Source organism: Pteropus vampyrus, unplaced genomic scaffold (genome assembly GCF_000151845.1).
Source record: "Pteropus vampyrus isolate Shadow unplaced genomic scaffold, Pvam_2.0 Scaffold1, whole genome shotgun sequence".
Classification (NCBI taxonomy): domain Eukaryota; kingdom Metazoa; phylum Chordata; class Mammalia; order Chiroptera; family Pteropodidae; genus Pteropus; species Pteropus vampyrus.
Genome location: NW_011888782.1, coordinates 31,767,535 through 31,793,240, shown reverse-complemented (window position 1 = coordinate 31,793,240; position 25,706 = coordinate 31,767,535). Strand labels below are relative to the sequence as shown.

The window sequence follows — 25,706 nt, the reverse complement described above, 5'->3', positions numbered from 1 at the left end:
CCTTCATCTGCCTGTAGCATCTTTTTATGACCTTCCCCAGAAAGTTCCCAACTCCCTTGGGTTAATGACTTTCTTCTCAGTTTTCAAGACTCAGGTATCTTCTCCTCTAGGAATCTTTTCTCGACCCCCTCAACTTCCCAAGTGTCTGGAGTAGGGTCTGGTCTTCAGCTTCCATGCCATCCTGGATTTGTTACGATAGCCCTCGATAGCCCTCTCCTGCTGTGGTTTCATTGCCTGGAGGGCAAGAATGTTGCCATTCATCGCTACACTGCTCTGTACAGGGCCTGGCACACAATAGGCCTTCAATGAATGTCCGAAAAGAGGAAGACTCCAGATAAAATGTGTGTGAAGCCTGAAAGATCTAAAAGGGCATGCAGAAGGTGAACAAAGTTTTCTTCACCAAGCCTGATACTTTAAAAGTTTTAATGAAGTAAATAAGAAAGGACGAAGAAAGAGCTCAGGACATAAACAGGTTAAAGATACGAAGAGATTCAGGAAGGGTTTAGAAAAACTGATGGATGTGAGAAGCATAAAAGGCTCCTTAAAAGAAACTGAGATGTTCAGAGAAAGCTTTGGAACCTTTGGAACCTTTGGAAGGAGATGCCAGTAAATGTGGCTCCATGTCCTAACAGACACCTCAGGGGGGACACTGTCAGAGACGGTGGGTGGATGGCATCGGTAGCCACCACTGCTTTAAGAATACATAGTTCCCACTTGTGTGAGCAAAAAAGTGGGAATCCCTGTGGGCCCACTGGCCTTGGGATGGTGCCCTGCCTCTCCCAATTCAGTTTTTAAGGGCGTGCCGAAGTACTCATCTCCATTCTTCCTCTGAGCGCCTTGGCCTCCCTTTTCTCTCCTCTCTCTCTTCCTGTACAAGCTGCCTGGCTGCCAGAGATTGTGCCAGGATCCAGCTCTGGCTCTGATGAGTCCAGACCACCAGGATTCACATTAATTTTCCCATTGCTAAAGTTTATAGTTTATATTGGGTTGATCAGAAAAATATGTGTGATGTGGGTTGCTGGCAAGTAACTCTTTTTTTTCCTTCTTTCTTTCTTCAGTGTATTTTTTCAAACCATTTCATTCCTTCATCTGGTCCAAAAGCAACTCCTCAGTTCTGCTAATCAGCCCTACCTCATAGCAGTACTGAAGTCAGATAAACGAGATGGTCTACAGACATCTTCTCTGGTCATCTGGCTGCCAGACTCAGTGGAGACATGGCTCCCATCCTTGATTGGTCTTCAAGGATTAATCACACTTCTCATTTTCTTCTTATGTCTTTTTTTTTTTTAATATCTTAATTGGTTCAAGCCAAGAAATTCCTGAAGCACAAGGCCACTTTATAGCGATTTACTGACATTGCAAAATAGGTTATTTTTATTTTTCCTCCTTTTTCCTCTCACACTCCTCTCTTCATGCCCTGTCTCCTCTCCTGCCCACCTCTTGTCATGACTTTGATCTTTTGCCCGCATCTCCCTGGCTATTTAATCTCTTCTCATCCTCAGCTTTCTACCACTTCTCAAATTTTGGTACAAATCCTACCTTAACTCAAAGGAAAAGAAAGAAACACAAGATTTAACAAGTAATGTGTTTGGCATCTGCGAAAGTTTTTTTCCCCATGGAAACTTTTTTATTATTATTATTGAAATAAAAGAGAGTGTGCCTTGTTTTCATCAGAAAGTATGTTTGAGAAATTTTATGTCATGTTTCCATGGCTGTCAGGAGAGAGTTTTGGAGCCAAAATTACTTGTGCAATTGAACAGGCAGAAAAAAATCCCAAAGAGAGCAAACATATTTACCCACTCTCCCTGCCTGCGAAGGAAGGAGCAGTACTCACTCTGCCAACTCCCTTTCTACATTTCTCTGGAGATCGAAGTGACCTGACATAGGGTGGAATGCTGGTGGAGATGGTAGGGACTATGTTTGAGGACTCTTCTGAATTGTTATGTGCTGTTTTTATCTGTCTTGTCTATTAGTCTAAAGCGCCTGGTGATTAGGATCAATGTCTTTGTCTTCTTGGTATCTTCTGCAATGCCTGGCATAATAGAGTATTCTTCAGCTACTAGCTGGCTGAATGAATGAATCAGTGCTACCTGGAGGGATGGTATAGTGCTGAACGCTGACTACAGAATATCTTGATTTTGCCCAGTTTTGTGGGCTACAGTTGGGTTTGGTTTCAGTGATCTGTGTGCCAGGGCTACAGTCTGGCAAAAGGCTTACTCACTACCCAGACTGAGCGGTTTCTGAGATGCTTGCACATCCCACAGCAAACCCCATCCACTCACCAGGCGCCAGGGGTTCTGACCTAATGAAAGCACCATAAAGTTCCAGACTTCATTCCACTTCTGTAATTGATTCGCTTGCAGAGCACTTTATTTCAGAGGACTAATCTCGAGGTCATGCCAAGCCATGGTTCCTCAGGTGATTTTGTGGTGGAGAGCAGTGTGGTGATTCTCTGCCCATTGGTGAAGCAGTATGGGGCAAAGGAGAACCTCTGCACTGCAAGAGGCCACATAGGTCGGCAGTGCCAAGGACGCTTCACCTTCTCTGGCTCCAAGTCCATCTGTAGTGAGCCACGGGCTCTGCCAGAAAAGGTTCTTAGGAACTTTGCTCCCCTTGTACCTCTGCCATCTTTCAAAAAGGAACTAAGATGCAGGGAAGGGCTACGGGATCAACATGCCACTGAGGAGTGCTCCATTAGAGCAAAGTCTTTCTGTCCTTTGTAACATTAGCCATAGATGCAGCAAGCCACCAGAAGGACAAGTTGAGACCTGGATGCCATGAGAGGTAGTGAGTAGAATTATCAATCAGCCCAGAAACCTGCTGATGGCAGTGAGGCTACTGAGCCATCCCGGCAGTATTGCCAAGGGAGCCCACTACTGTGTCCCCACAATTTGGTGGATCCCATCCAGACCTCAGCAGGTGAGTGCAGACTTGTCTTGTGATTCCTGAGAACAGACAGGAGGGGAGGACAGGATGGTCTATATGTGAGAAATGCCTGGATGGGTAGAAAGCCAGTTTTTTTTTAAGCATTCAGCTGAGCTCATGGAGATGGGGATGTGGTAACTCAATGCAGTCTCCAGCCAAACGTGCTGTCTTACTTAAACACAATTAAACTTTGATTTACAGCCTAAGTGAGGACTCAAGAGAAGAGGTTGGAATGAGAAATCGCCTTGAATGTGATTAAATTTATAGATTACACTGGGGGCATTCTGCTAAAGTACAATGCACCCTGTAACTGGATGTGTAAATTCTATGAAAATCGGGGGAATGGGCCTATAATTAAGATTTCACAATCTTACGTTAAGAGAATGCATAAACATACACCAAAGTTTGTAATTTAGTTCATAGCTCTACTGAGCCTTTTATTAAATAAAGAAAGTTTTGAGGCTAGAAGGTGGTAAGAAATTCAAAAGGGGCTCAAGAGAAAACTTACCAATTTGTAGTGTTGCATGTGATCTTGGTGATGGCAGCAACACTCACATGCTTCTAAATGTCTTTTACTTGCCTTTTTCCCCACCTGGCCAAGAAGGTAGGTGCCTGATGGATCTTATAAATGTGAAGAAGAAACATAGAATACATCACATGATTTGCGTCTGAACAAATCCCTGTATACTATGTATCCAAGGTCCTATGGAAATGATATATCAAAAGATATGTGTTCCCTTAAGAAATTGAGCCGGGTTCTGTTTTGATCCTGAACTATTATGAGCTTTCTTAGGAAGCACAAAGTACTTTGAGAAGGAATGTCAGTAAACTCCAAGATGGTGCCAGTGAGCAGGGCTTTTGACCCTGCTGAGAATCAAGAGCGATCCTATTGGGATTTGATTAGTAGAGACAAGTTAATAAAATAACTGGAAGAATACACAAAGAGAGGGTATAAGAGGGGTCTGAGAGAAGGTAAGAGGATTAAAGCTGCAAAAACATTCTGCTAATGGATTTCTCAAACACACCAGCCAACAGGCCAGGGCAGGTGTCCTGTCAAACCATTTCCCCATGAAACTTGATCCATCATTCTACATCGAGGCCTGCTAACCCCATTTGTAACTGAAAGGCCCGCCCCTGATTCCCACTGAGGCTCCCTGAGCAGCCCAGGAACTGGCCAGGAAACCGCCTTTGCAGACAGAGAGGCCTGGGAACAGGCTGGTTTCCTTCACATGCAGCCAACTGAATCTCTCTGCATCTGCCTCTCCTGATGGCGGATGAGGCTGTTATTGATCATGAAGTCTCCACCCCTCCCTGGCCTCCTTCCTGCCTAAAAACAGTAGAAAAGGAGGTACTCTGATTTTCAAATCACTTCATTACTCTGCCTTTGATCCCTTAGTGAAACTCAACTTTTGCTCCAGCAGCCAAATTGGGAGTATTTGTCTAGTGAAGCAAAAGCTAAGGCTTAAGCTTAGGCGACACAAGGAGGGGACAGGGCCAAGGACCAAACTGCTAATTATTTGTTTTGAAGCCAGGAAGGCTCGCCTGCCAGTCGGCCCTTATGGGGAGCCGGGTGCCCAGCTGGGGTGTCCTTGGTCCTGCCTGCATGGGCTGTTGTGCACATGTTGGCATCACAACAGAGGAGAGGGACTGTCTGGCCACATGGCTGACCGGTGCCCAGCTTTGTGCCTCCTCTACTGCACAGCCTTCTGTGTCTAGCCCAACAGTTGTCAGTGCAGAAGGAGCCGTGAAGGGCTTATGGGGGCACGATGTTTCTAGTATTGGGTGGGTAAGGTGGGTGCCTGGAGGAGTGCATGCTCCCTGCCTGGATAAGCTGTCAGTTACTACAGGGCAGGAGCCCAGGGCCGTTAAGATAGAGATGGCATTCTGATGCTAAAGTCCTTCTGGTTGCTCATATCGCTCTTGCAAAATGTTCTGTTAGGTTTAAATGTATTCTTGCTCGAGGCAAATTTCCTTGGAATGAGGCAAAGAAAAGGGGGAGGATGGAAAAAAAAACCCTCATGGTAGTGTACTTTTAGATTCATTGGACCATCGAAAAGAGTGCTTCTCAGTGATGGAGGAATTTTCCAGATGCCCTTGAGCTTTGCGCTGAGCCTCCTGACTTGGCAGGTACAGTGTGCACTGTGCTGAGGGGATTAAAGCCTTTGTGATGTTTAAGTGAATTGCTTTTGAAAGCAGGTAGCAATATTTAGCTACATGTTGAGCACAGGCAATCCACCCTTTCCCACAGTCCATATCTTCCTTCTGAGAGAAAATGCATGTAATGATTTGGCTGAGAGGCTCCGCCAGGACCGGGCTGTGTAATTTGTGGGGCCCAGTGCAAAATGAAAATGCAGGGTTTAAATGTTAAGAATTTCAGGATGGTGACAACAAAGCATGAAACCAAGCAATGGCCCCTTCCAAGCAAGGGGCCCTGTGCAGCTGCACAGGTTGCACACCCATGAAGCTGGTCTTGGTCTCAGCCTTCCAAACTATTCATTCAACAGGATTTAGAAAGCATTTGCTATATCCTGAATACCAGGCAGTGGGGCTTGGGTTGGGGGTATGGAGTGCAAAATTAATAGGCTGCCTATTAGAAATTTTTATCATTTAGTTAGGGTCAGATATCACACACGCAAAATTAATGACAAGAAAATTCTTTAAAAGCCCATTAGGCCCTACGGTCACCCAAAGGAATCCATGAGAGATCTCACATTGACCCACAGGCACCACTTGGTCATCCTGGAAAGTGAAATGGGGCAATAAAAATGAATTGGTAATCAATCCGTCATTTTTGCCAGACCACTCCATGAACAGCATGTATTTCTTACTCCACATTTATTAAACCTATTTTACCTTTTTCCTATGACTCTGAAAGTAACATTCTCAAAACATTCTATTTTCAAAATAGCCACACTTAGATAAAAGGTTTGAAGAAAATGTATTGTGCTAGGCCCTTATCCTTGAGGTCATGATGTAGACCAAACTCAACTAGGAAATTTGAGTTAGCAGGCAACATAACTGGGCATCTTGTACCTGACTGAGAGGCCCAGCTCCAAGACATTCATTCAGTCATTCAACATTTACTGAGCCTTTACTTGGGCCAGGCCCTGGGTAAGGTTTAGAAAACATAGATATGAAGGAGATTTGGTCCCTTCCCCTAAAAAGTTCACAGTCTGATACCGCAATCAAAGGGACAATGATCCTTTCATAGAAACAAAAGGGCTCTTCTGCTTGGCTTGACTGAGAGCTTCTGGAAAGTCCATTAAGTGAGAACCTCATGACCTCACTGAGTGCCTCCTTCACCAGGCTCTCCTTTGGTGACAGTAGTTTGTTTTTGGTAATCATCTCTCCTGTGATAAACCTGACTTCCCTCGCCCCATCCCTGCTCTTGTTGCCTTCTCTGGGTCTCCAGTGGAAATAACACAGGCAGGTGGGGGCTTGTAGTGGAATCACAAGCTCTGATGGTATCAGTTCTCAGTTGCTGAGCAAAATTTGATGCAGTCAGCATTCAGTGAGATCGCCTCCAGGGTATTTTCTAAGTACCTTTATGAAGAGAGTGGGTAAATGTTTTCATCTCCCTTATCTTACTTTCCATTAGTTTTACTTCCTCTCAAGTTAAATTCAGCTGTAATTCTTGAACCAAATTTGGAATATCGTTTTGTTGCACAAATGGCCCATTTTGTTCAGCAACATCAGTGGTTTGGCTCCTACAAAGAGAGTGTTGTTGTTTGGACTGTTGGATTGTTTGGGAAACATCCTGCTTTCTTTCCAGATGGATGTCCATCCTCTCCCAGTTTAGATCCCAGTCTTCCTGACACCACGCCAAGCCTGGAAAGATGGCTACCATGCTTCCAGAGACCCTCAGCTCCGCCATCATCCACTGCCATTAAGCCACACCAGGGAGATCCCTCTTTGCCTTTGAAAACCCTTACGGCATCCACAGATCCCCACTCCAGCCCTGAGAAAGGATTATCCATGACATGGAGTATAGCTCTTGGGTAGCAGGAATCAGCCTTCTGGTTATAACCATGGTTGGCAATTGAATGGTATCTTGGGCCTCTCACTTTTCACTGTGGATGTCTAAAAAGAACCAAGGGAGGCTGTTATTGACTGAACTAGAGAAAAGACATCAGCGTTCTCTTTCATTGTTCTCTTCAGATTCCTTTAGTTGAGCTGTGCCAGAAAATTTATACCTTGACCATGTCCTGTTTTCAGACAGGTTCAGTAGGGCCAATGGGCCTAGCCAACTAACCCCCATGTCTCAGTGTAATAGAAGAGGCTGGTCTGTATCACAGGCACCTCCTGATGGAATTCTCTCCATCAAGAGTCCCCAATCTCCAGGCCACAGACCTGGACCGTGGCCTGTTAGGAACCAGGCCACGCAGCAGAAGATGAGTGGTGGGTGAGCGAGCAAAGCTTCATCTGTATTTGCAGCCGCTTCCCCGTGCTAGCATCACCACCTCAGCTCCACCTCAGATCATCAGGCATTAGATTCTCATAGGAGCACCAGTCTCTGGTGCCAAAAAGGTTGGGGACTACTGCTCTACATCTACTCCCTACCCCCGCAGCTTACATATACATCCACTCCCTACCCCCGCAACTCCCATGCAGTGATGAAGGCCACACATTCCATTTTATATACTCTCATAGATGACGAAGGCTAGAAAAAGGACTCAGAGGACCCCCACAGAGCCCCCAGTATGTGAGGTTCTACAGCCGTTTATTATGACTAAAGACACCCAAGACACAAGTCACCTGGAAACACTGCATGCCTCCCCCATTGAGGCCCAACCAGCACCTTCCCTCCTCTCTACAGATCTCCAGGACTTCAAGTTAGATGTGCAGCATGTGATTGAAGTAGATGAGGGGAACACAGCAGTCATTGCCTGCCACCTTCCTGAGAGTCACCCAAAAGCCCAGGTCCGATACAGTGTCAAACAAGAGTGGCTGGAGGCATCCAGAGGTGAGTGAGCAAGCAGGAGCCCAGAGCCCAAGGCCAGGAGGGAAGCTGGCTGCCTCCAAGCACTGCTTCCCAACCCCACATCAACATCTGACAGCCCCTTCTTCATGTTGATTAGCCGTCTTTGACCTTGTTATTTAGGCCATAGGATTCTAAAGGGATTATTATGGAGGTCTTCTGTCCTGTCATGAGGAATTTCTTCATCTTTTGAGGCCCTGGAAGATGTTGCTGAGCTGCCTCCATTTGACCAGGCCTCTCAGTACAGGGTTCCAGATCCTCTCCACTTGTGAGTCCCTGGCCCCGAGGCACACACAGGACAGCTGTCTGACAAACCCAGCCATTCCTGCAGCTGTGGGGTTCCCTGGTGGGAGGTGGAGCTCATTCCCACACAGCAGAGTATCCTTTTTAATGGAAGTTGAGTTTTCCCCTCTCTCCATTTTCCTGGTAATGCAGCTATCTCAGCTATCACAGCTTCCTGCTCAGGCCACAGTGGACACGACAGCTGGTCCAGGAGAGGCCAAGCTTTAGTCCACAGAGTTCCAGCAGAAAGGGGGGATTTCTCTTGAGACGAAGTCAGCTTCATCCACAACTGACCCTGCACTCAAACCTATGTAGACCCTACCTGACTGGACCTCACAGCTTAAAATGTTACCTTTTACAATATCCTATAGATTTTAAAATATTTTTATTTGCTTTTTCTGGTTATGAAAGAAATATGTGTTCATATAGAAAATACAGAAAAGAATTTTTTGAAAGGGTAAAAACCCTAATCCCACCCCTAAGAAATAAGTGGAAACTGAGAGAAGAGCATTGATCCCTCCTGTCCCCAGAAGAAGCCTGGCAGTATCTCCTAGAGGAGATTTGCCCATCCCACAAGGGTCAAGGGCTTTTCCCATTCCATCTGGCATTTACCTAAGCAGCTCAAACCTAGGGCAGCCCAGTGGCAGGCAGGCACCAGGCTCAATGAGCCCAGAGTACAGGGGGACACCATGACTCCCAAGGCAGGCTACCAGGATGTTCAGTTACTGAGATGTCCAGCAGCTGTGAATCTGTCTCCTATTGAAAGAAGTTGAACACAGCCCTGGGGCACCACCCTCCTGGCACCCCTGGTCTAGGAGCAGCTACAGCCTAGCAGGCCAGTGATGAAGAGGGATTCAGTGGCATCCATGGAGAGGGCAGTAATTGGGGCTTAGAATATTCATCCCTGGTTGCAGAAATTCAGTCGGGAGGTAGCTCAAAGCTGTGCCCATGACGGAGACCGATGGGAAGTTCTAAAGTCAAATTCCCTCTCTCCTGGTGGCTTGTGTGAATGATTATGTCCCACATATGCAGCACAGGCCCTCAATCCTTACAGTGGCTCAGAGGCAGCACAGGTTGCCATTTTAGAAATGAGGAAACAAGTTCTGCAAGTTAATTACCTTGTCCAAGATCTGTTAGTACAGGGCAGATCCATAGCTTGAGTCCAGGTCTGACTGATCCCAAATCCTGCTCTTTCCACCCTACCCAGCTCTCTCGAAAGTATGAAATGCTCTTCCACAGACCTATGTACTAACAAGATGGGGTTAGTCAGCCAGCTGGTTTGTTAGCTGGTCCATTAGTTTCATTACCTGGCACTTCTGTCCCTCTGGGGAGAACAGCATTTTTGGTTTGGGCTTATTGGGACTCAGGTGAGCAGCCCCTGGCTCCTGCCCTGCCTGCCCCCGCTACCTTTGCGAGAGCTGTCAGGTACAGTCCTCTAGGCCCAAAATCATCCCATGTTCCCCACTTGTCCTTTTCTTCAGATAACTACCTGATCATGCCATCAGGAAACCTCCAGATTGTGAACGCCAGCCAGGAGGACGAGGGGATGTACAAGTGCGCCGCCTACAACCCAGTGACCCAGGAAGTGAAAACCGCGGGCTCCAGTGATCGGCTGCGCGTGCGCCGTAAGAGTCACGGGCTCCCTGATGGAGGGGGCGGGGCCTGAGGGGTGCCCCATCCCACAGTTTTTCTCCAAGGTTGGGGTGAGGGTCGCTGGACTCAGGCCAATAGGACATTGAGGACTAGATTCACATGTGGCTGGTTCTTCTCCAGCCAGCCCAAGTGCCAGCCCCTCACAGCCCTCCAGCCTGACTCAAGGAGGTGGCTATGCTTCCTGGTCACATCAGAGCACTGTGGGGGACATCCCCTTCTTCTTGCCTATTGAGAGCTTTCCTTCACTGTGTTACTTTCATAGTCGGGGATCAGTTGGAATACGTGGCACTAAGCCCCTGACAGCATATGCACAGAAAAAGATGATGGTGCGTTGGTGCCTAGATGAGGCCACCAGGCCTTCCTTTTATGACGCCAGGCTGTGTCCACGCTGTCTGCACTGCTGAAGGGTGCCCAACACCTCCCTCTGATGAAAATCCATGGAGGCCCACACACTCCCTGTTTACGTGAAAACAGCAGCTACCTTTGCTGAGCACCTCCCATGTGCCAGACAGTTTTCTGGGCTCCCTGCGTGTCCAGTAAAATGACATCTTACCTGGAGTTAGGTTCTAAAGTTGGCACCAGAGGTGTATTTACCATAAAGTTAATGAAGCAAAGCTCACTCGCCTAATTTTGTATCTATAATTTTGTGGGTATTTTTTCTTAGAGAAGACCTCCCAAGTTATATGACTTTCAAGTTCTTATAAAACCTTATCTGCCCCTGGTTGGCACATGAAGCAAAATCACACATAGTCAATAGGTTCTATGAAGGTCTCTGAGGAAGGGGGCACATGGAGAGCAGCATGCCATTCAATAAATTCTATGTGGTCTCTCCCCCCGCATTGAAAAAAGATGGCTGTTTCCTCAGCTGAGCACCCAGTGAGGTAGTTTATTTGCTTTGGAGGACCTCGCAGTTTGAGAAATGCGCATCTTTAAACCATAGGTTTAAACCATAGGTCCTGCTCAGCTCAGCAAGACGCTTACTGTGAGATGCTTATGCAGTGGGAGACACCTGGGTACTGAGACCCATGGGTGGGGTTTGGGGGACACTGTATCCCATCTCATCCTTGGTCTTAGACTTCATTTACTGAATTCAAGTGAGGAAAATCACCTCCACCATGTAAGTTGTTTCTCTGTCCGCCCCCTTCATCTTTCTCTCTTGGCCAGCACACATCGTTACCCATACATGTGCCGTGTCCAGGATGCTATTCCACTGCTATCTCATTTCTTAACATAACAGTTCCCTGCAGGAGATCCTTGTCTCCCATAAGGAAACCAAGGCCCAGGGGAGTTAAGTAACTTACCCCACTTATCATAGGTCATAAGCTCCTAAAGGCTGTTTCATTACAAATCCATGCCTTCTGGGCCTGCCTCCTGAGGCCGGGCCACCTGAGGTGGGACGGAGGGGAACCTCTGCACCAAGTCCTTGTCTCATGTGTTGTCCTTCCCCTCCTCACCCCCGCAGGCTCCACCGCCGAGGCTGCCCGCATCATCTACCCCCCAGAGGCACAGACCATCATTGTTACCAAAGGCCAGAGTCTCATTTTGGAGTGTGTGGCTAGTGGGATCCCACCCCCACGAGTTACCTGGGCCAAGGATGGGTCCAGTGTCGCCGGCTACAACAAGACGCGCTTCCTGCTGAGCAACCTCCTCATTGACACCACCAGTGAGGAGGACTCGGGGACATACCGCTGCATGGCTGACAACGGAGTAGGAGAGCCTGGGGCAGCAGTCATCCTCTACAACGTCCAGGTGTTCGGTGAGTGTCTTCTGCAGACCTTCTCCTCCTTTGCCTTCTCTTTGGCCTGCATAACCTTTCTAGAATCTCAAAACCGCAGACCGATAAAGGGTCACATGCCTTGTGAGTGGTCACATGCCAAACGAGTGATGGAGGAGTACTGAGGGAGGCAGAGACCCCTGGATCCCAGGGACTAGGGTGTAAGGGCCTGGCAGCTCTCTTTTTGGCCTTTCCTGGCATGACTCTGATGGAAGAGACTTGGGACCTCTCCTGACTGCAGCTCCTTCCCCAGCCTGTCTGGCCCTGGATGGGAAGATTTAGCCTCTCTAATCCCTGCTCTGGTTTCTCGGCAGAACCCCCCGAAGTCACTGTGGAGCTGTCCCAGCTGGTCATCCCGTGGGGCCAGAGCGCCAAGCTCACCTGTGAGGTGCGCGGGAACCCCCCACCCTCCGTGCTGTGGCTGAGGAATGCTGTGCCCCTCACCTCCAGCCAGCGCCTCCGACTGACCCGTAGGGCCCTGCGAGTGGTCAGTGTGGGGCCTGAAGATGAAGGCGTCTACCAGTGTATGGCCGAGAATGAAGTTGGGAGCGCCCATGCAGTGGTCCAGCTGAGGACCGCCAGGCCAGGCAAGTGCAGCCCAAGGGCTGAGACTCCAGCTGTGTATGCTCAAATGAAATCCAAAATAGAACCCCAATATAGAAAATAGATAAAAGTGGCTTTTAGTTGTAAGTTCCCATTTACATGAACTTACTAAAAAGTCGGAAGTGCAGATTTTCACTGGTGAAAATGAACCATTTAACTATTTTATTTTAAAAACTCATTTTAATTATTTTGCAGAATTTGGGTTCACAGGGTTCCATGGAACCCAATCTGACAGCCACTGTGCTGGAGTAAAGAAAAGCAAGTGTGTCCTTCTCGGCTGGCTTCATTTTCATTGACACTCATACCGATCTAGCAGTTATTGTGTACTCGGCACTGGGCTAGGTAACGTGGGAGATGCCGAGGAACGTAACACTCTACCCTCAAGAATTTCCTCATGGAGGAGATAAAATTTTTCAAGGAAATAAACAGAAAAATACGATGACAAATAATGAAATGTTGAATCAACGTTATCAGATGCCGACTTCCTGTGGTGCAGGAGGTCAAGTATAGGAAAAATTAGTGTTGGTTGGCAGAGTCCGTGGAGGCTTCCTGGAGTAAGAGCCGCCTCTCCTGTCCTCTCAGGTTCTCAGGGGGCATTTACAGTTGGCTTCACAGCTCTCATTTCTCAGTCAATGCAGTGGAGCCGGAAAAGGCCCCTGTCGTGCCATGGTGTTAAGATCCCACAGTGAAGGGACATGCCCCCATTCCCAGCATTAGACATGAGAAAGAGGGCACAGGGTTCTTGCACCTCAGGAGATAGTTCGCTTAAGACGAGGCTAGTGTGTAGGCTCAGGAAAACAAGCAGGTTGCAGAGATGCTTGTCTGCCACGCCTATGCCATGGCGAGAAGCCTGGGCGTGGGCTTTCCCTCCTGCAGGGCAGGGACGTGACCCTCTCTCTTCCCGCAGAGCCTGGCTGTGTGTTGAGTGGACTGATGTTCATGTCAGGTCCTGAGCTGGGGCTCTTCCTGTCCCAGCAGGTCTCCTTTTTCTCCCGGGGAGGGGTGGGCAACTGCTCAGCAGGTGACCAGGGGGTACTGACACCCTCGTTCTTCCCTTGTATTTATTTTCTACTTGGTCTTCCAGGCACAACCCCGAGGCCATGGCGGGATGCTAAACTGGACACCGCTACACCTCCCATGCCACCCTCCAGACCCAGAAGCCCTGACCAGATGCTGAGGGGGCACTCAGGTCTCCCAAAGCCTCTGACATCCATGCAGCCAGCTTCCCTACAGTGCCCTGGAGAGAAGGGGCAGGTGGCTCCTGCCGAGGCACCCATCATCCTCAGCTCACCCCGGACCTCTAAGAGTGACTCATACGAGCTTGTGTGGCGGCCTCGGCACGAGGGTGGCAGCCGGGCACCCATCCTGTACTATGTGGTGAAACACCGCAAGGTATGCTGCCTGGCGTGATCCCCACCTCCTCTCAGGCTGGGCAGGGGGTCTCTGCCTGCTGGCCATCTCCCACTGAGCTCCTGAGGCCTGGACCAGCAACTCCCACTGCCGAGCACAACTTTCTTTCTCCTCCCAGAAATCAGGTTGTGTTGGGCATTTGGGACCCTAAGCAGCCCAGAAAAAAGCCATGTGTTTGCCTTCAGGTCTGAGCTCCATGCACTGATTTCCCAGAAGCCGACACCACCAGCTTCTAGTCCCAGAGGAGAAATAATAGTCTCCCTGTTAACCATCACCCGTCCTTCCCTCTGTCATTTGTTGATGTTGTTTTGTTTTGTTTTTTAAGCAAAGTAAGCTCTGAGTACATACCTGCAGGAACTCTGGCATGGCAAGCTAGCTCTACAGCCAGGAAAACAAATATTTGTGAACAAGAATTTTCTCTGAGGGCTGTAAAATACCCCCTCAGTTCTTAAGATTCATCATGGATCAGGTTTGACAAGCAGGCGTTTGAGTTGAAAACACATCACGTTGTTCAGACCTTAACTATTTCTCTTTGACAGAGGGCGTCTGTCTGGGTGAATGTTTTGGGAGCTGTCAGAGAAGAACTCTCTGGCTCTCACAGGGTATGGGACAGGGCCGAACCAGCCTTTCCTCTTGGACAGTTAGTTTGTCCTGTGAGGCAGGACAGGGCCCCCAGGCTGCCACCCGTGTTCAAGGCTTTGCTCACATTGGCTGTTACCCTTCAAGGAGGAAGGACGTGAAGTTCCCTTTAGAAAAATGCCCTTGAAAAACGTTTCCGTTCATCCCAGGTGCATGCTGTTTTCTTTCTAAGGCCACTAGACAGTAGACAATTACTGTTCTTAAATAAATTTTTAAAAATCTCATTTGATAAGTAATAATTTTATTTCGTAGTCATAATATTTTGCTTATAAAAGTACTATGTGCACTTAGAAGGAAATTTGGAAAATATATGCATGTGGAACAAAAAGCATTCATCAACTCATCTTCCTCCTCCAGAAAACAAACAAAACTAGCCTCGAACTGCAGAAAATGCTGGCTGTGCAGAAGCCCTTTCCCCTGCTCTGGACCCTGGCGGCCCCTCTCATTCTGTTCTTCCCCTTTCTTGCTCTCCGAGGAGACCTTGGGTCAGGACAAGTCCACAGAGATGTTGGGTTTGTCAGAAAGACACCTAGGGCAATGCTGCCTCCTAAGTGTGGGCCAGGGTGGGGCAGTTGTCTTTAACCCTTGGCTTTCTGGCGTCTTCACACCAGCCAGCAAAGGGGGTGAATAACTTTTTAACAAAAAGCAGCATTGTTTAGCTCAGGTTATGGGGCAAGGCTGGTCTCAATCTTTATTTCCTTGTGTAACTGGACACCTCCATCTCAGAGTTGTAGACAAAGATCAGGGCAGGCCAAATGCTCATGGTCCCCAGGAGACAAGAACCAGCATGAGAGCAAGAATAATATTTTTCAGGCCAATAGGTGGCCACGAAACTGCCTCAGCAAGAGGCAGGCTGGCAAAGGCCATGCGTGGTGATCCGGAAATGCCAGGCTGAGGCCGCGTCTACTGTCTCAGTGTGTGTGACGGTGACTAATTACCGTTCCATTTCTTATTTTCATTTCTGAGCCCAGTGGAAGTGTGAGGCCAGCACTGGGAGAGCTGAGGGAGAAGGGACAGAAGGGAAATAAGAGGACAGTATCCCCCGCTGGGCTGGCTTTTATTAGGACCTGGACTGTGGGGCCCTTGGAGCTATTTGGTGGACATTGCCAAGGCAGAAATTATGTCTTGAAAGCGGTGTCCTTTCTTGAGGAACTAACATGTCTTAAAGATCATCACATAAGAAAGGATTTGGGAATCAAAACAGCATTTGTGTTGTTTTTTCAGCCTCCTTCTCTTGCTGGAGATTAGGAATCATTTAGCTCATTTTCACTTTTTCACACAGTGAAGCAAGTTTCATTTCCTGGTACATCTGCAGAGCCTGGGCTACTGTGTTTGGGTTTCCAGCACCACTGGGGATTCTCAGTTTGTAAAAACTTCTCCCCTTGGAACAAATCCTGGAAGCCTGACATTAATGAGCCCAGACCGTCCAGTCCCTTGAATAGCAGGTTTTGTTCTACTTGGGAATATTCTGCTTGGGGTTAAGAGCTTTCCTACCAGCTGTTTAGTTCCTTCAGCAAACCATAGCTTCAGGTTCCAGCAGGCTCTCTGAGATGTGCACAGTTGGCAGTTAAGTCTTTTGTCCTGAAAAGTAGGGTGGGTGAGAGGAAGTAGCCTGTCTCAGCATTGCCTGTTGGGAAGCCTGGAGCTCCTTTATTGTTTTTAAAGAGCTGGGGATCTGAAACCATTAACATTAATCCATAGTCATTACAATTCATCCACAGTTTTTAAGTTCTAAGCAAGGACTGAGGGCGGGAGCAGAAAAACTAGGGTTGAAATGGCAGAGACCTCACGGAGTGAAGGATATGGGGCAGTCAGGAGAGGGGCATTTATTGGGAACCTGCTGTGAGCCAAGTTCAAAGCTCAACACTACATAAATCACCTAATCAGAATAATCTGAGAGATTTTATTTGCCTTGTTTTACAAAGGAAAAGCTTGGGGATCAGAGAGGTTAGGGAAGTTGCTTTAGGTTACGCAGCTGGTAAGAAACAGAATGAGGATTCGAACTCAGGATTTTCTGGCTCCCAGATTCTTTTTCTTTCTAGGATATGTTACAATTATGAGCGTGCTCTCGTGGTTTCTGAGCTCACTAGCGATGTGATATTAGGCAGATTACTCATCTAAGTCTTAGTCTCCTCATTTGTTAAGTGAGAATATTAACACCAGTCTCTTGAGCTATTGTCATGAAAGCACTTTGTAGTGCATATTAAGTGCTTAATGCCTAGCACATAGTAAACACTTGGCAAGAGTGGCCGTTTCTACTGGTGCTGCTATTTTTATCGCCATTCTCATCTCATTAGAATATAAACTGCAGGAACTATGTTTGGTTCCTTCTAGGAGAGCAAGGAGAAAGAAAGTAAATGTGGAGCTTTTCAGGAGAGAGAAGTCTTTGGAGAAATTCTCAGCAATATCAGTCAGGCCTTTTGACCTTCCCCTCTGGGTTTTCTTTGATGGGGCCATTCGCTGAGAGATCAGGAAGCCTGAGTTCACTGTCCCAGAGAGGATGGATGTCCAGGAGCCAGCAGGAGCAGTCTGCGCTCTGCAGCACCCCCTCTCCCCAGTCTGGCCCATTCGCCTTTCCCTCTTTCTGCCCTTCCTGGGCTCAGTTCCACTTTCCTTGCAACCCACAGCCCACCTGTAGCTCCAGGCTGAGGTGCAGGTCCTGACACCAGCCACTTTCTCCAGCAGGTCACAAACTCATCTGATGATTGGACTATCTCTGGCATTCCGGCCAGCCAGCACCGCCTGACCCTCACGAGACTTGACCCTGGGAGCTTGTATGAAGTGGAGATGGCAGCTTACAACTGTGCAGGCGAAGGCCAGACGGCCATGGTCACCTTCCGAACTGGTAAGAGTCAATCTTTTCTCCCAGCTCGGGGTTTCCATGGGCCTGAGCAAACCCTACCAGGCCCAGCTGGGAAGCCTTGCTCACCTCGTCCCAGTCATTTACCTTAAAAGTAATCTCTCTTAGAGTTACTGTCTCCCTGTGGTTTGTGTGCCCAGGCCGAAGTCCCACTGCTCAGCAGGAGGGCCACCAGCCAGCCTCTCTGGCATCCCCTACCCCGCCCCCTCACACGGGGGCCAGATGCAATACCATGGCAGTCAGACTGAGCTGGGGATCAGACCACACTTCCAGTGTCCTGTGTTTTTTGCATCACCTTATCAGACCTCAGACAGAAAGGACTCTGTGGAAAACGGAGACCTAACACACACTCTCCACCTTGCTGATCTCAACCCACTTCTACCCAGGACGGCGGCCCAAACCTGAAATCCTGGCCAGCAAGGAGCAGCAGATCCAGAGAGATGACCCTGGAGCCATCCTCCAGAGCAGCAGCCAGCCAGACCATGGCCGCCTCTCCCGTAAGCCCCCAGCAACCCCGGGTGCAGGGGTGATGAGCAGTCAAAACGAGAACCAGGTCTACTGCTGCAAGGCTCACCTCTGCAGGTTGAATGGGATCTTGTTTCTGTGGGTCCGGAAGTCCTTATGACATTTTCCTGGCATCTCCCCAGTTAACCACAATGAGGAACTATAGATGGGAGCTTTCCAAATAAAAACACTGGAGGCTGACATGGGTTGCTGACCCTGTGGGCCCAGAGAGAGTGGAGGGGAGAGTAGCTGGCCCATGGTCCTCTGACATTACAAAAGTATAGCTTTTAGAGGTCTTAGCTTGACTGCTCCTCCTGGGAGAGGGGAACCCAGGTAGCCCTAGGGAGATCTGATGCAGCCAACAGGGAATGGAGGGCTATGGGGAGGAGCAGGCCCCTGCGAGGAACAGGCCAAGTCCAGTTGCAACATAACCGTGTTCTAATCACGTCCCTGCCTCCTGCTTTCTTCTGCCTTCATATCTGGGTTCCCTCAGCCCCAGAAGCTCCAGACAGGCCCACTATCTCCATGGCCTCTGAGACGTCCGTGTACGTGACCTGGATTCCTCGTGGGAATGGCGGCTTCCCGATCCAGTCCTTCCGTGTGGAGTACAAGAAGCTAAAGAAAGTGGGGGACTGGATTCTGGCCACCAGTGCCATCCCTCCCTCCCTGCTCTCAGTGGAGATCACAGGCCTAGAGAAAGGTAGGGGCCTGGCCACTGTCCTACCTGGTCCCCCGGCTGCCCCCCAGCCACTGGGAGGAGAATGGGGGCTTTGGAGGTTCTTCTCACTCGTCCTCCACCTTCTGCTAGACTCGTGGATGCTCTTGGTGGCGTTACCTCAGCCCCACAAGCCCTCCCCGCCTTCCTCTCTCCCTAAGAGTCCAGAGCCATCTCTTGCGTGGCTCCTTTCTGATGAGGGTGGGAGTTCCTGTGAGTCTCTGGGGCCTGCTTTTGGGGAAGGGTTGCCGAGAACATTCTCTCCATGTCTGGGCCGATGGGCTGTGGGGGAGTCGGAAGGTGTTTCCCAGCTCCTGGGTTCAGTGAGTGTCTCTCACCAGGCACCTCCTACAAGTTCCGGGTCCGGGCTCTGAACATGCTGGGGGAGAGCGAGCCCAGCGCCCCCTCCCGGCCCTACGTGGTATCCGGCTACAGTGGCCGCATATACGAGAGGCCCGTGGCAGGCCCTTACATCACCTTCACTGATGCAGTCAATGAGACCACCATCATGCTCAAGTGGATGGTAAGTGGCCTTGCACAGACTGCAACGGGAAGACAGGCTGCGCTTCCTCTGGGCAGAGGCAGACACGAACTACTTTTCTGCCTCCCCGTAAGTGTTCCTCCGTCTGGGTACCTGGGAATTGAGGGACTCGCCCTCACGTACCCAGGCAGGTTCAGAGGGGACTTAAAGTCTTTGGGGAAATGGCAGTTTGTTTCTTGTCTCCAAGCTAAATAAAGTAATAAGTGATCTCTACAGCATTCTCCAGAGAGCATTGGGGATATCACTGGACATCATAGCTGCCAGGGTCTCCCAGTGAATTTTAAACTCTAGGCTGGGGTAAAAGTTCCATCCCCCATTGGTTCTGCTCACCTGATGGTTTCTCTGCTCCATTGTCAACACGTTTCTTCTCTATTCCCTATAGTATATTCCAGCAAGTAACAACAATACTCCAATCCATGGCTTTTATATCTATTATCGACCCACAGACAGTGACAATGATAGTGACTACAAGAAGGATATGGTGGAAGGTGAGAAACACTTTTGTGTGATTTACTTTCCCCTGTTGGCAAGGGGGTCTCATGTCAGCATTGGTGAAAGTATAAAACCTGGGCTGGTATGACACAAAGCATCTGTGTCCCATATCATTAACTCCTTCGTGACACACTTGGGGTCATCAAGTTCATAAACCCACATACTTACTTCCCATGGTGATGGGACGGCAGTACCTTGAGTGGGAACCTAGAACATTTCCTTGAATGTTCCTCTACCACATGACCCCTGCGCCAGTCAGTGGCACCAGTCCAGACACACAGCCCCTTCTGAGGTTGCCTGCCCCTGGGGGCCAAGCAAACCAGATACACGTCCCCACATGTGACTCTTGTTCTCTTCCCCAGGGGATAGATACTGGCACTCCATCAGCCACCTGCAGCCAGAGACCTCCTACGACATTAAGATGCAGTGCTTCAATGAAGGAGGGGAGAGCGAGTTCAGCAACGTGATGATCTGTGAAACCAAAGGTGATTCTCCTGGGGTTTTCTGCTCTCCTCTCGTCATTTTCAGCAGACAAAGTCGCCGTTGTGTGTGCCTTGCTGGGTATCTCTTCCCCAGGAAGACTCACTTTTTTCCCAAGTACCCCTCAGTTTTGTCATTTTTAACCCTTCTGTTCATTTGCCTGTGCCTAGTCTTAAGTCTGAATGGGTTACCGTCATGACAGCTACAAGGAACTTGGGAACTGACTCACACATGAACTCATGGAATAGAACCCATTTTCAGGTTGGGAACTTTCCATAAACACTTTATTCCTATGCTAAATCTGATGGTTACATTGGTTGGTTTACTTAATTAAGCACAACCGAGAGATGACCCTGGAGCCAGCCTCCAGAGCAGCAGCCAGCCAGACCATGGCCGCCTCTCCCGTAAGCCCCCAGCAACCCCGGGTGCAGGGGTGATGAGCAGTCAAAACGAGAACCAGGTCTACTGCTGCAAGGCTCACCTCTGCAGGTTGAATGGGATCTTGTTTCTGTGGGTCCGGAAGTCCTTATGACATTTTCCTGGCATCTCCCCAGTTAACCACAATGAGGAACTATAGATGGGAGCTTTCCAAATAAAAACACTGGAGGCTGACATGGGTTGCTGACCCTGTGGGCCCAGAGAGAGTGGAGGGGAGAGTAGCTGGCCCATGGTCCTCTGACATTACAAAAGTATAGCTTTTAGAGGTCTTAGCTTGACTGCTCCTCCTGGGAGAGGGGAACCCAGGTAGCCCTAGGGAGATCTGATGCAGCCAACGGGGAATGGAGGGCTATGGGGAGGAGCAGGCCCCTGCGAGGAACAGGCCAAGTCCAGTTGCAACATAACCGTGTTCTAATCACGTCCCTGCCTCCTGCTTTCTTCTGCCTTCATATCTGGGTTCCCTCAGCCCCAGAAGCTCCAGACAGGCCCACTATCTCCATGGCCTCTGAGACGTCCGTGTACGTGACCTGGATTCCCCGTGGGAATGGCGGCTTCCCGATCCAGTCCTTCCGTGTGGAGTACAAGAAGCTAAAGAAAGTGGGGGACTGGATTCTGGCCACCAGTGCCATCCCTCCCTCCCTGCTCTCAGTGGAGATCACAGGCCTAGAGAAAGGTAGGGGCCTGGCCACTGTCCTACCTGGTCCCCCGGCTGCCCCCCAGCCACTGGGAGGAGAATGGGGGCTTTGGAGGTTCTTCTCACTCGTCCTCCACCTTCTGCTAGACTCGTGGATGCTCTTGGTGGCGTTACCTCAGCCCCACAAGCCCTCCCCGCCTTCCTCTCTCCCTAAGAGTCCAGAGCCATCTCTTGCGTGGCTCCTTTCTGATGAGGGTGGGAGTTCCTGTGAGTCTCTGGGGCCTGCTTTTGGGGAAGGGTTGCCGAGAACATTCTCTCCATGTCTGGGCCGATGGGCTGTGGGGGAGTCGGAAGGTGTTTCCCAGCTCCTGGGTTCAGTGAGTGTCTCTCACCAGGCACCTCCTACAAGTTCCGGGTCCGGGCTCTGAACATGCTGGGGGAGAGCGAGCCCAGCGCCCCCTCCCGGCCCTACGTGGTATCCGGCTACAGTGGCCGCATATACGAGAGGCCCGTGGCAGGCCCTTACATCACCTTCACTGATGCAGTCAATGAGACCACCATCATGCTCAAGTGGATGGTAAGTGGCCTTGCACAGACTGCAACGGGAAGACAGGCTGCGCTTCCTCTGGGCAGAGGCAGACACGAACTACTTTTCTGCCTCCCCGTAAGTGTTCCTCCGTCTGGGTACCTGGGAATTGAGGGACTCGCCCTCACGTACCCAGGCAGGTTCAGAGGGGACTTAAAGTCTTTGGGGAAATGGCAGTTTGTTTCTTGTCTCCAAGCTAAATAAAGTAATAAGTGATCTCTACAGCATTCTCCAGAGAGCATTGGGGATATCACTGGACATCATAGCTGCCAGGGTCTCCCAGTGAATTTTAAACTCTAGGCTGGGGTAAAAGTTCCATCCCCCATTGGTTCTGCTCACCTGATGGTTTCTCTGCTCCATTGTCAACACGTTTCTTCTCTATTCCCTATAGTATATTCCAGCAAGTAACAACAATACTCCAATCCATGGCTTTTATATCTATTATCGACCCACAGACAGTGACAATGATAGTGACTACAAGAAGGATATGGTGGAAGGTGAGAAACACTTTTGTGTGATTTACTTTCCCCTGTTGGCAAGGGGGTCTCATGTCAGCATTGGTGAAAGTATAAAACCTGGGCTGGTATGACACAAAGCATCTGTGTCCCATATCATTAACTCCTTCGTGACACACTTGGGGTCATCAAGTTCATAAACCCACATACTTACTTCCCATGGTGATGGGACGGCAGTACCTTGAGTGGGAACCTAGAACATTTCCTTGAATGTTCCTCTACCACATGACCCCTGCGCCAGTCAGTGGCACCAGTCCAGACACACAGCCCCTTCTGAGGTTGCCTGCCCCTGGGGGCCAAGCAAACCAGATACACGTCCCCACATGTGACTCTTGTTCTCTTCCCCAGGGGATAGATACTGGCACTCCATCAGCCACCTGCAGCCAGAGACCTCCTACGACATTAAGATGCAGTGCTTCAATGAAGGAGGGGAGAGCGAGTTCAGCAACGTGATGATCTGTGAAACCAAAGGTGATTCTCCTGGGGTTTTCTGCTCTCCTCTCGTCATTTTCAGCAGACAAAGTCGCCGTTGTGTGTGCCTTGCTGGGTATCTCTTCCCCAGGAAGACTCACTTTTTTCCCAAGTACCCCTCAGTTTTGTCATTTTTAACCCTTCTGTTCATTTGCCTGTGCCTAGTCTTAAGTCTGAATGGGTTACCGTCATGACAGCTACAAGGAACTTGGGAACTGACTCACACATGAACTCATGGAATAGAACCCATTTTCAGGTTGGGAACTTTCCATAAACACTTTATTCCTATGCTAAATCTGATGGTTACATTGGTTGGTTTACTTAATTAAGCACAACCCCTAGAGATAGGAAAGAAGCTGAGCATCGGGAGAAGATAGACCTTGACCAAGGTCATGCAGCCAATTCAGGTGGAGCAGGCTCTGGGCAGAGTTCAGCTCACTACAAGCCCATACGCTTTCTCTGCACTAAACCCTGTTAAACATATTCACATAATAACGTGTTAACAGTTTCACATTGGTCAAGTGGATAGATATCATTATCTCCATTTTGCAAATACTGAAAGAGTAGATAGCAGGTGTATTGCAAAGAAAATTAGGAAACAGTCACGAAGGAATAAGAAGAGACAAAGAAACAACCCATCTTCCCATCATGGCCACATTCTCTCTTCAGTTTGCATTCCTTTCCATCACTTATTCAACAAGTACTGAGTGACTCGTGTGCACATCTTGCCCTTCTATCATGTACAGTGGTGCAAGGGGGCAGATACCTACACAGCTACAAATCAAGTGACAAGCACAGTGTCTAGGGCAAAGAACAGAGACTTCACAAAGGTTTCATACTGGTCTTCTGGAAGTATTGACTCTTAAGGCTGGACTGAGGAGAGAGTGGCCTAAGGGACCAGATCAGCCTGCAAGTAACTCCAGATGGTTGGAATGTAGGGCACTTGGCAGAAGGACAAGAGAGGGAAGAGGCCAGGGACAATGGTGAGCACTGGGTCATCGAGGCCCCTCTTGGCTGTGAGGTGGAGGAAGGTCATTGTTGGATTTGTTTGTGGAGAAGAGTCAATGATGACTATGCAAGAATGGCTGAAGGGAAAGAACAGGGGCTGTGAAGTAAACGTAAAGAGAAGGGATGGATTTGGGTCTCTTTTCTGAGGATGTGTGTGTAGGACCAGGGACTGACAGCATGTAGGGGCTGAGAGAGAGGGAAAGGAGTTCAAGGAGACCTTAAGGTTTTTAGCTTGCAGTACCACACAGGTGATGTTGCCACTTGATGTGGCGGAGGCCAGGAGAGAACCAGATCCTATGAGAAAAGAATATAGTGAAAGAGACTTACTAAGAGTCTGATTCTTTTGAGACATTGACATGCAAATGTCCCAAGAGAGCCGGTCTCCTGTCTGGCGAGGGTCCTGGGCCGGGGGTATTTGGCAGTCATTAGGATATAGGTTAGGATCTATCATGGGAAGAGATGAGAGTTCACAGAGGGAGTACAGACCTAATATCTGAGGAGAAGACAGAAAAGAATGGGAAAAGAGAAATGGAAGCAGCGGCAGTTAGAGGTAGTGGGGAAATCAGAAGCCTGTAGTATCGGAAAGTCAAGAAGACGCTGTAAGAGTTAACGATGTCAGATGATAGCAAAACCCAGATGAGAAGTTCACCATCTTGTCGCTTTTGAATTGGCATTTCACAATTACTGTCTGTCCTCGGGAGTCCCGACACACCCATCCCCCTTCTCTGTGACCCCAGCTCCTAGCTAGTACTTCACATCTCTGAATCTGCCCAGGAAGAGCAAATTCACGAGTAAACTCTTCCATTCCCAGTTCTTTTGTTGGTTCCATGCATTTTTTTTATATTTTCTTCTAAAAGTTCACAGGCTGTTCTTCTAGTAAACCCCCACACCACTTATGCCCAGAAGACCCAGTCTGACTCTAGTGTGTGACTCACAAATATCTCAGGTTATATTTTGAAATATAAAGTTCAGTTCTCTTCAACACCACCAAATTTCACATCAAGTACTGATTTCATGCTGAGCTTGGACACCACACTCATCTAATAAAGGGTTTCGAGGCCCTGTCTTATGAGTTTGACCCTCTTTCCGACATCTGTGGAATCAGAATATTTTTTCTTTTTATTCGTTGGAAAAGAAATGTCAAAAAAATAGATGCTGATGTGAGTTTTGTTCACCATTACAGCTCGAAAGTCTTCTGGTCAGCCTGGTCGACCCCCACCCCCAACTCTTGCTCCACCTCAGCCGCCACCCCCTGAAACTATTGAGAGGCCAGTGGGCACAGGGGCCATGGTGGCACGCTCCAGTGACCTGCCCTACCTGATTGTCGGGGTCGTGCTGGGCTCTGTCGTCCTCATCATCGTCGCCTTCATCCCCTTCTGCTTGTGGAGGGCCTGGTCTAAGCAGAGTGAGTGACCCTCCTCAGCCCCATCAGGAAGGAGCCCAGAGAGGGGAGGAGGGCCCCCAGTCCCCCAAGAGGCCTCTGTCCAGGGAAAGATTGGAGGCACCCTGCTTCTCATTCACTGGAGCTCAAGCTCCAGAGAGCTTGGGGAGAGTCAGAATACTCCAAGACTGGGCCCTTTATTCCCAGCTCAAGGACCTTGGCAGATGGAGGAGAGTATGAAGTGGGAGTTTGTCCTCTCTGCATCTCGGGAGCTCAGTACTTACCTGCTTCCAACTACTTTCAGTATCTGAAGCTGCTGCTCTGACTGCATATTCCTACTTACCTGCCTCTTCCCTCCAAACATTTCGTGCCTCTGGGGCCAGGGCTGCCTTGAGCTTTCCCCCTTGTCTTAGGTTAATCTGACTGTTATCCACTAACTTCTGCTTCAAATGGCAACACACTTGCTCAACTTGCCTCACCTAAATATTACTCCTTCCGTTGGTTCACCACCTCCTTCCGCTAAACCCACCCTTGCTCCTCTCTGTCCTCACCCATCTCCCCACTGCAGAAAAAGTCTAGATGTTAGGAAGAAATGGGTGACAGGAAGAGTATTCTGAGGGAAAATATTCTCATTCTTGGGGTAGCATCAACTCCCTGCCTACCTCATTTGGAGTTTTCTGAGATTCATGTGGAAATTTTTCAAGCTGCCCCAGGCCTCCTTGGCCTAAGCAAATCTCTATCTTTCTGTTCTTCCAGAACATACAACAGACCTGGGTTTTCCTCGAAGTGCCCTTCTGTCCTCCTCCTGCCAATACAC

The 25,706-nt window shown here is 49.1% G+C and overlaps 1 protein-coding gene across 1 annotated transcript in view; it reads left to right on the top strand.

Annotated features, from left to right (window-relative positions):
- Nucleotides 1-25,706, top strand: part of BOC (BOC cell adhesion associated, oncogene regulated) — an 88,712-nt gene that overhangs the window by 60,060 nt on the left and 2,946 nt on the right. Inside the window, exons 6-17 of the mRNA XM_011379483.2 lie at nucleotides 7,742-7,888; nucleotides 9,667-9,810; nucleotides 11,301-11,594; nucleotides 11,927-12,199; nucleotides 13,300-13,607; nucleotides 16,950-17,109; nucleotides 17,511-17,621; nucleotides 18,122-18,328; nucleotides 18,685-18,866; nucleotides 19,267-19,372; nucleotides 19,739-19,861; nucleotides 24,692-24,913. Coding sequence (XP_011377785.1) covers nucleotides 7,742-7,888; nucleotides 9,667-9,810; nucleotides 11,301-11,594; nucleotides 11,927-12,199; nucleotides 13,300-13,607; nucleotides 16,950-17,109; nucleotides 17,511-17,621; nucleotides 18,122-18,328; nucleotides 18,685-18,866; nucleotides 19,267-19,372; nucleotides 19,739-19,861; nucleotides 24,692-24,913 — 2,277 coding nt within the window. The remainder of the gene's footprint in view (nucleotides 1-7,741; nucleotides 7,889-9,666; nucleotides 9,811-11,300; nucleotides 11,595-11,926; nucleotides 12,200-13,299; nucleotides 13,608-16,949; nucleotides 17,110-17,510; nucleotides 17,622-18,121; nucleotides 18,329-18,684; nucleotides 18,867-19,266; nucleotides 19,373-19,738; nucleotides 19,862-24,691; nucleotides 24,914-25,706) is intronic.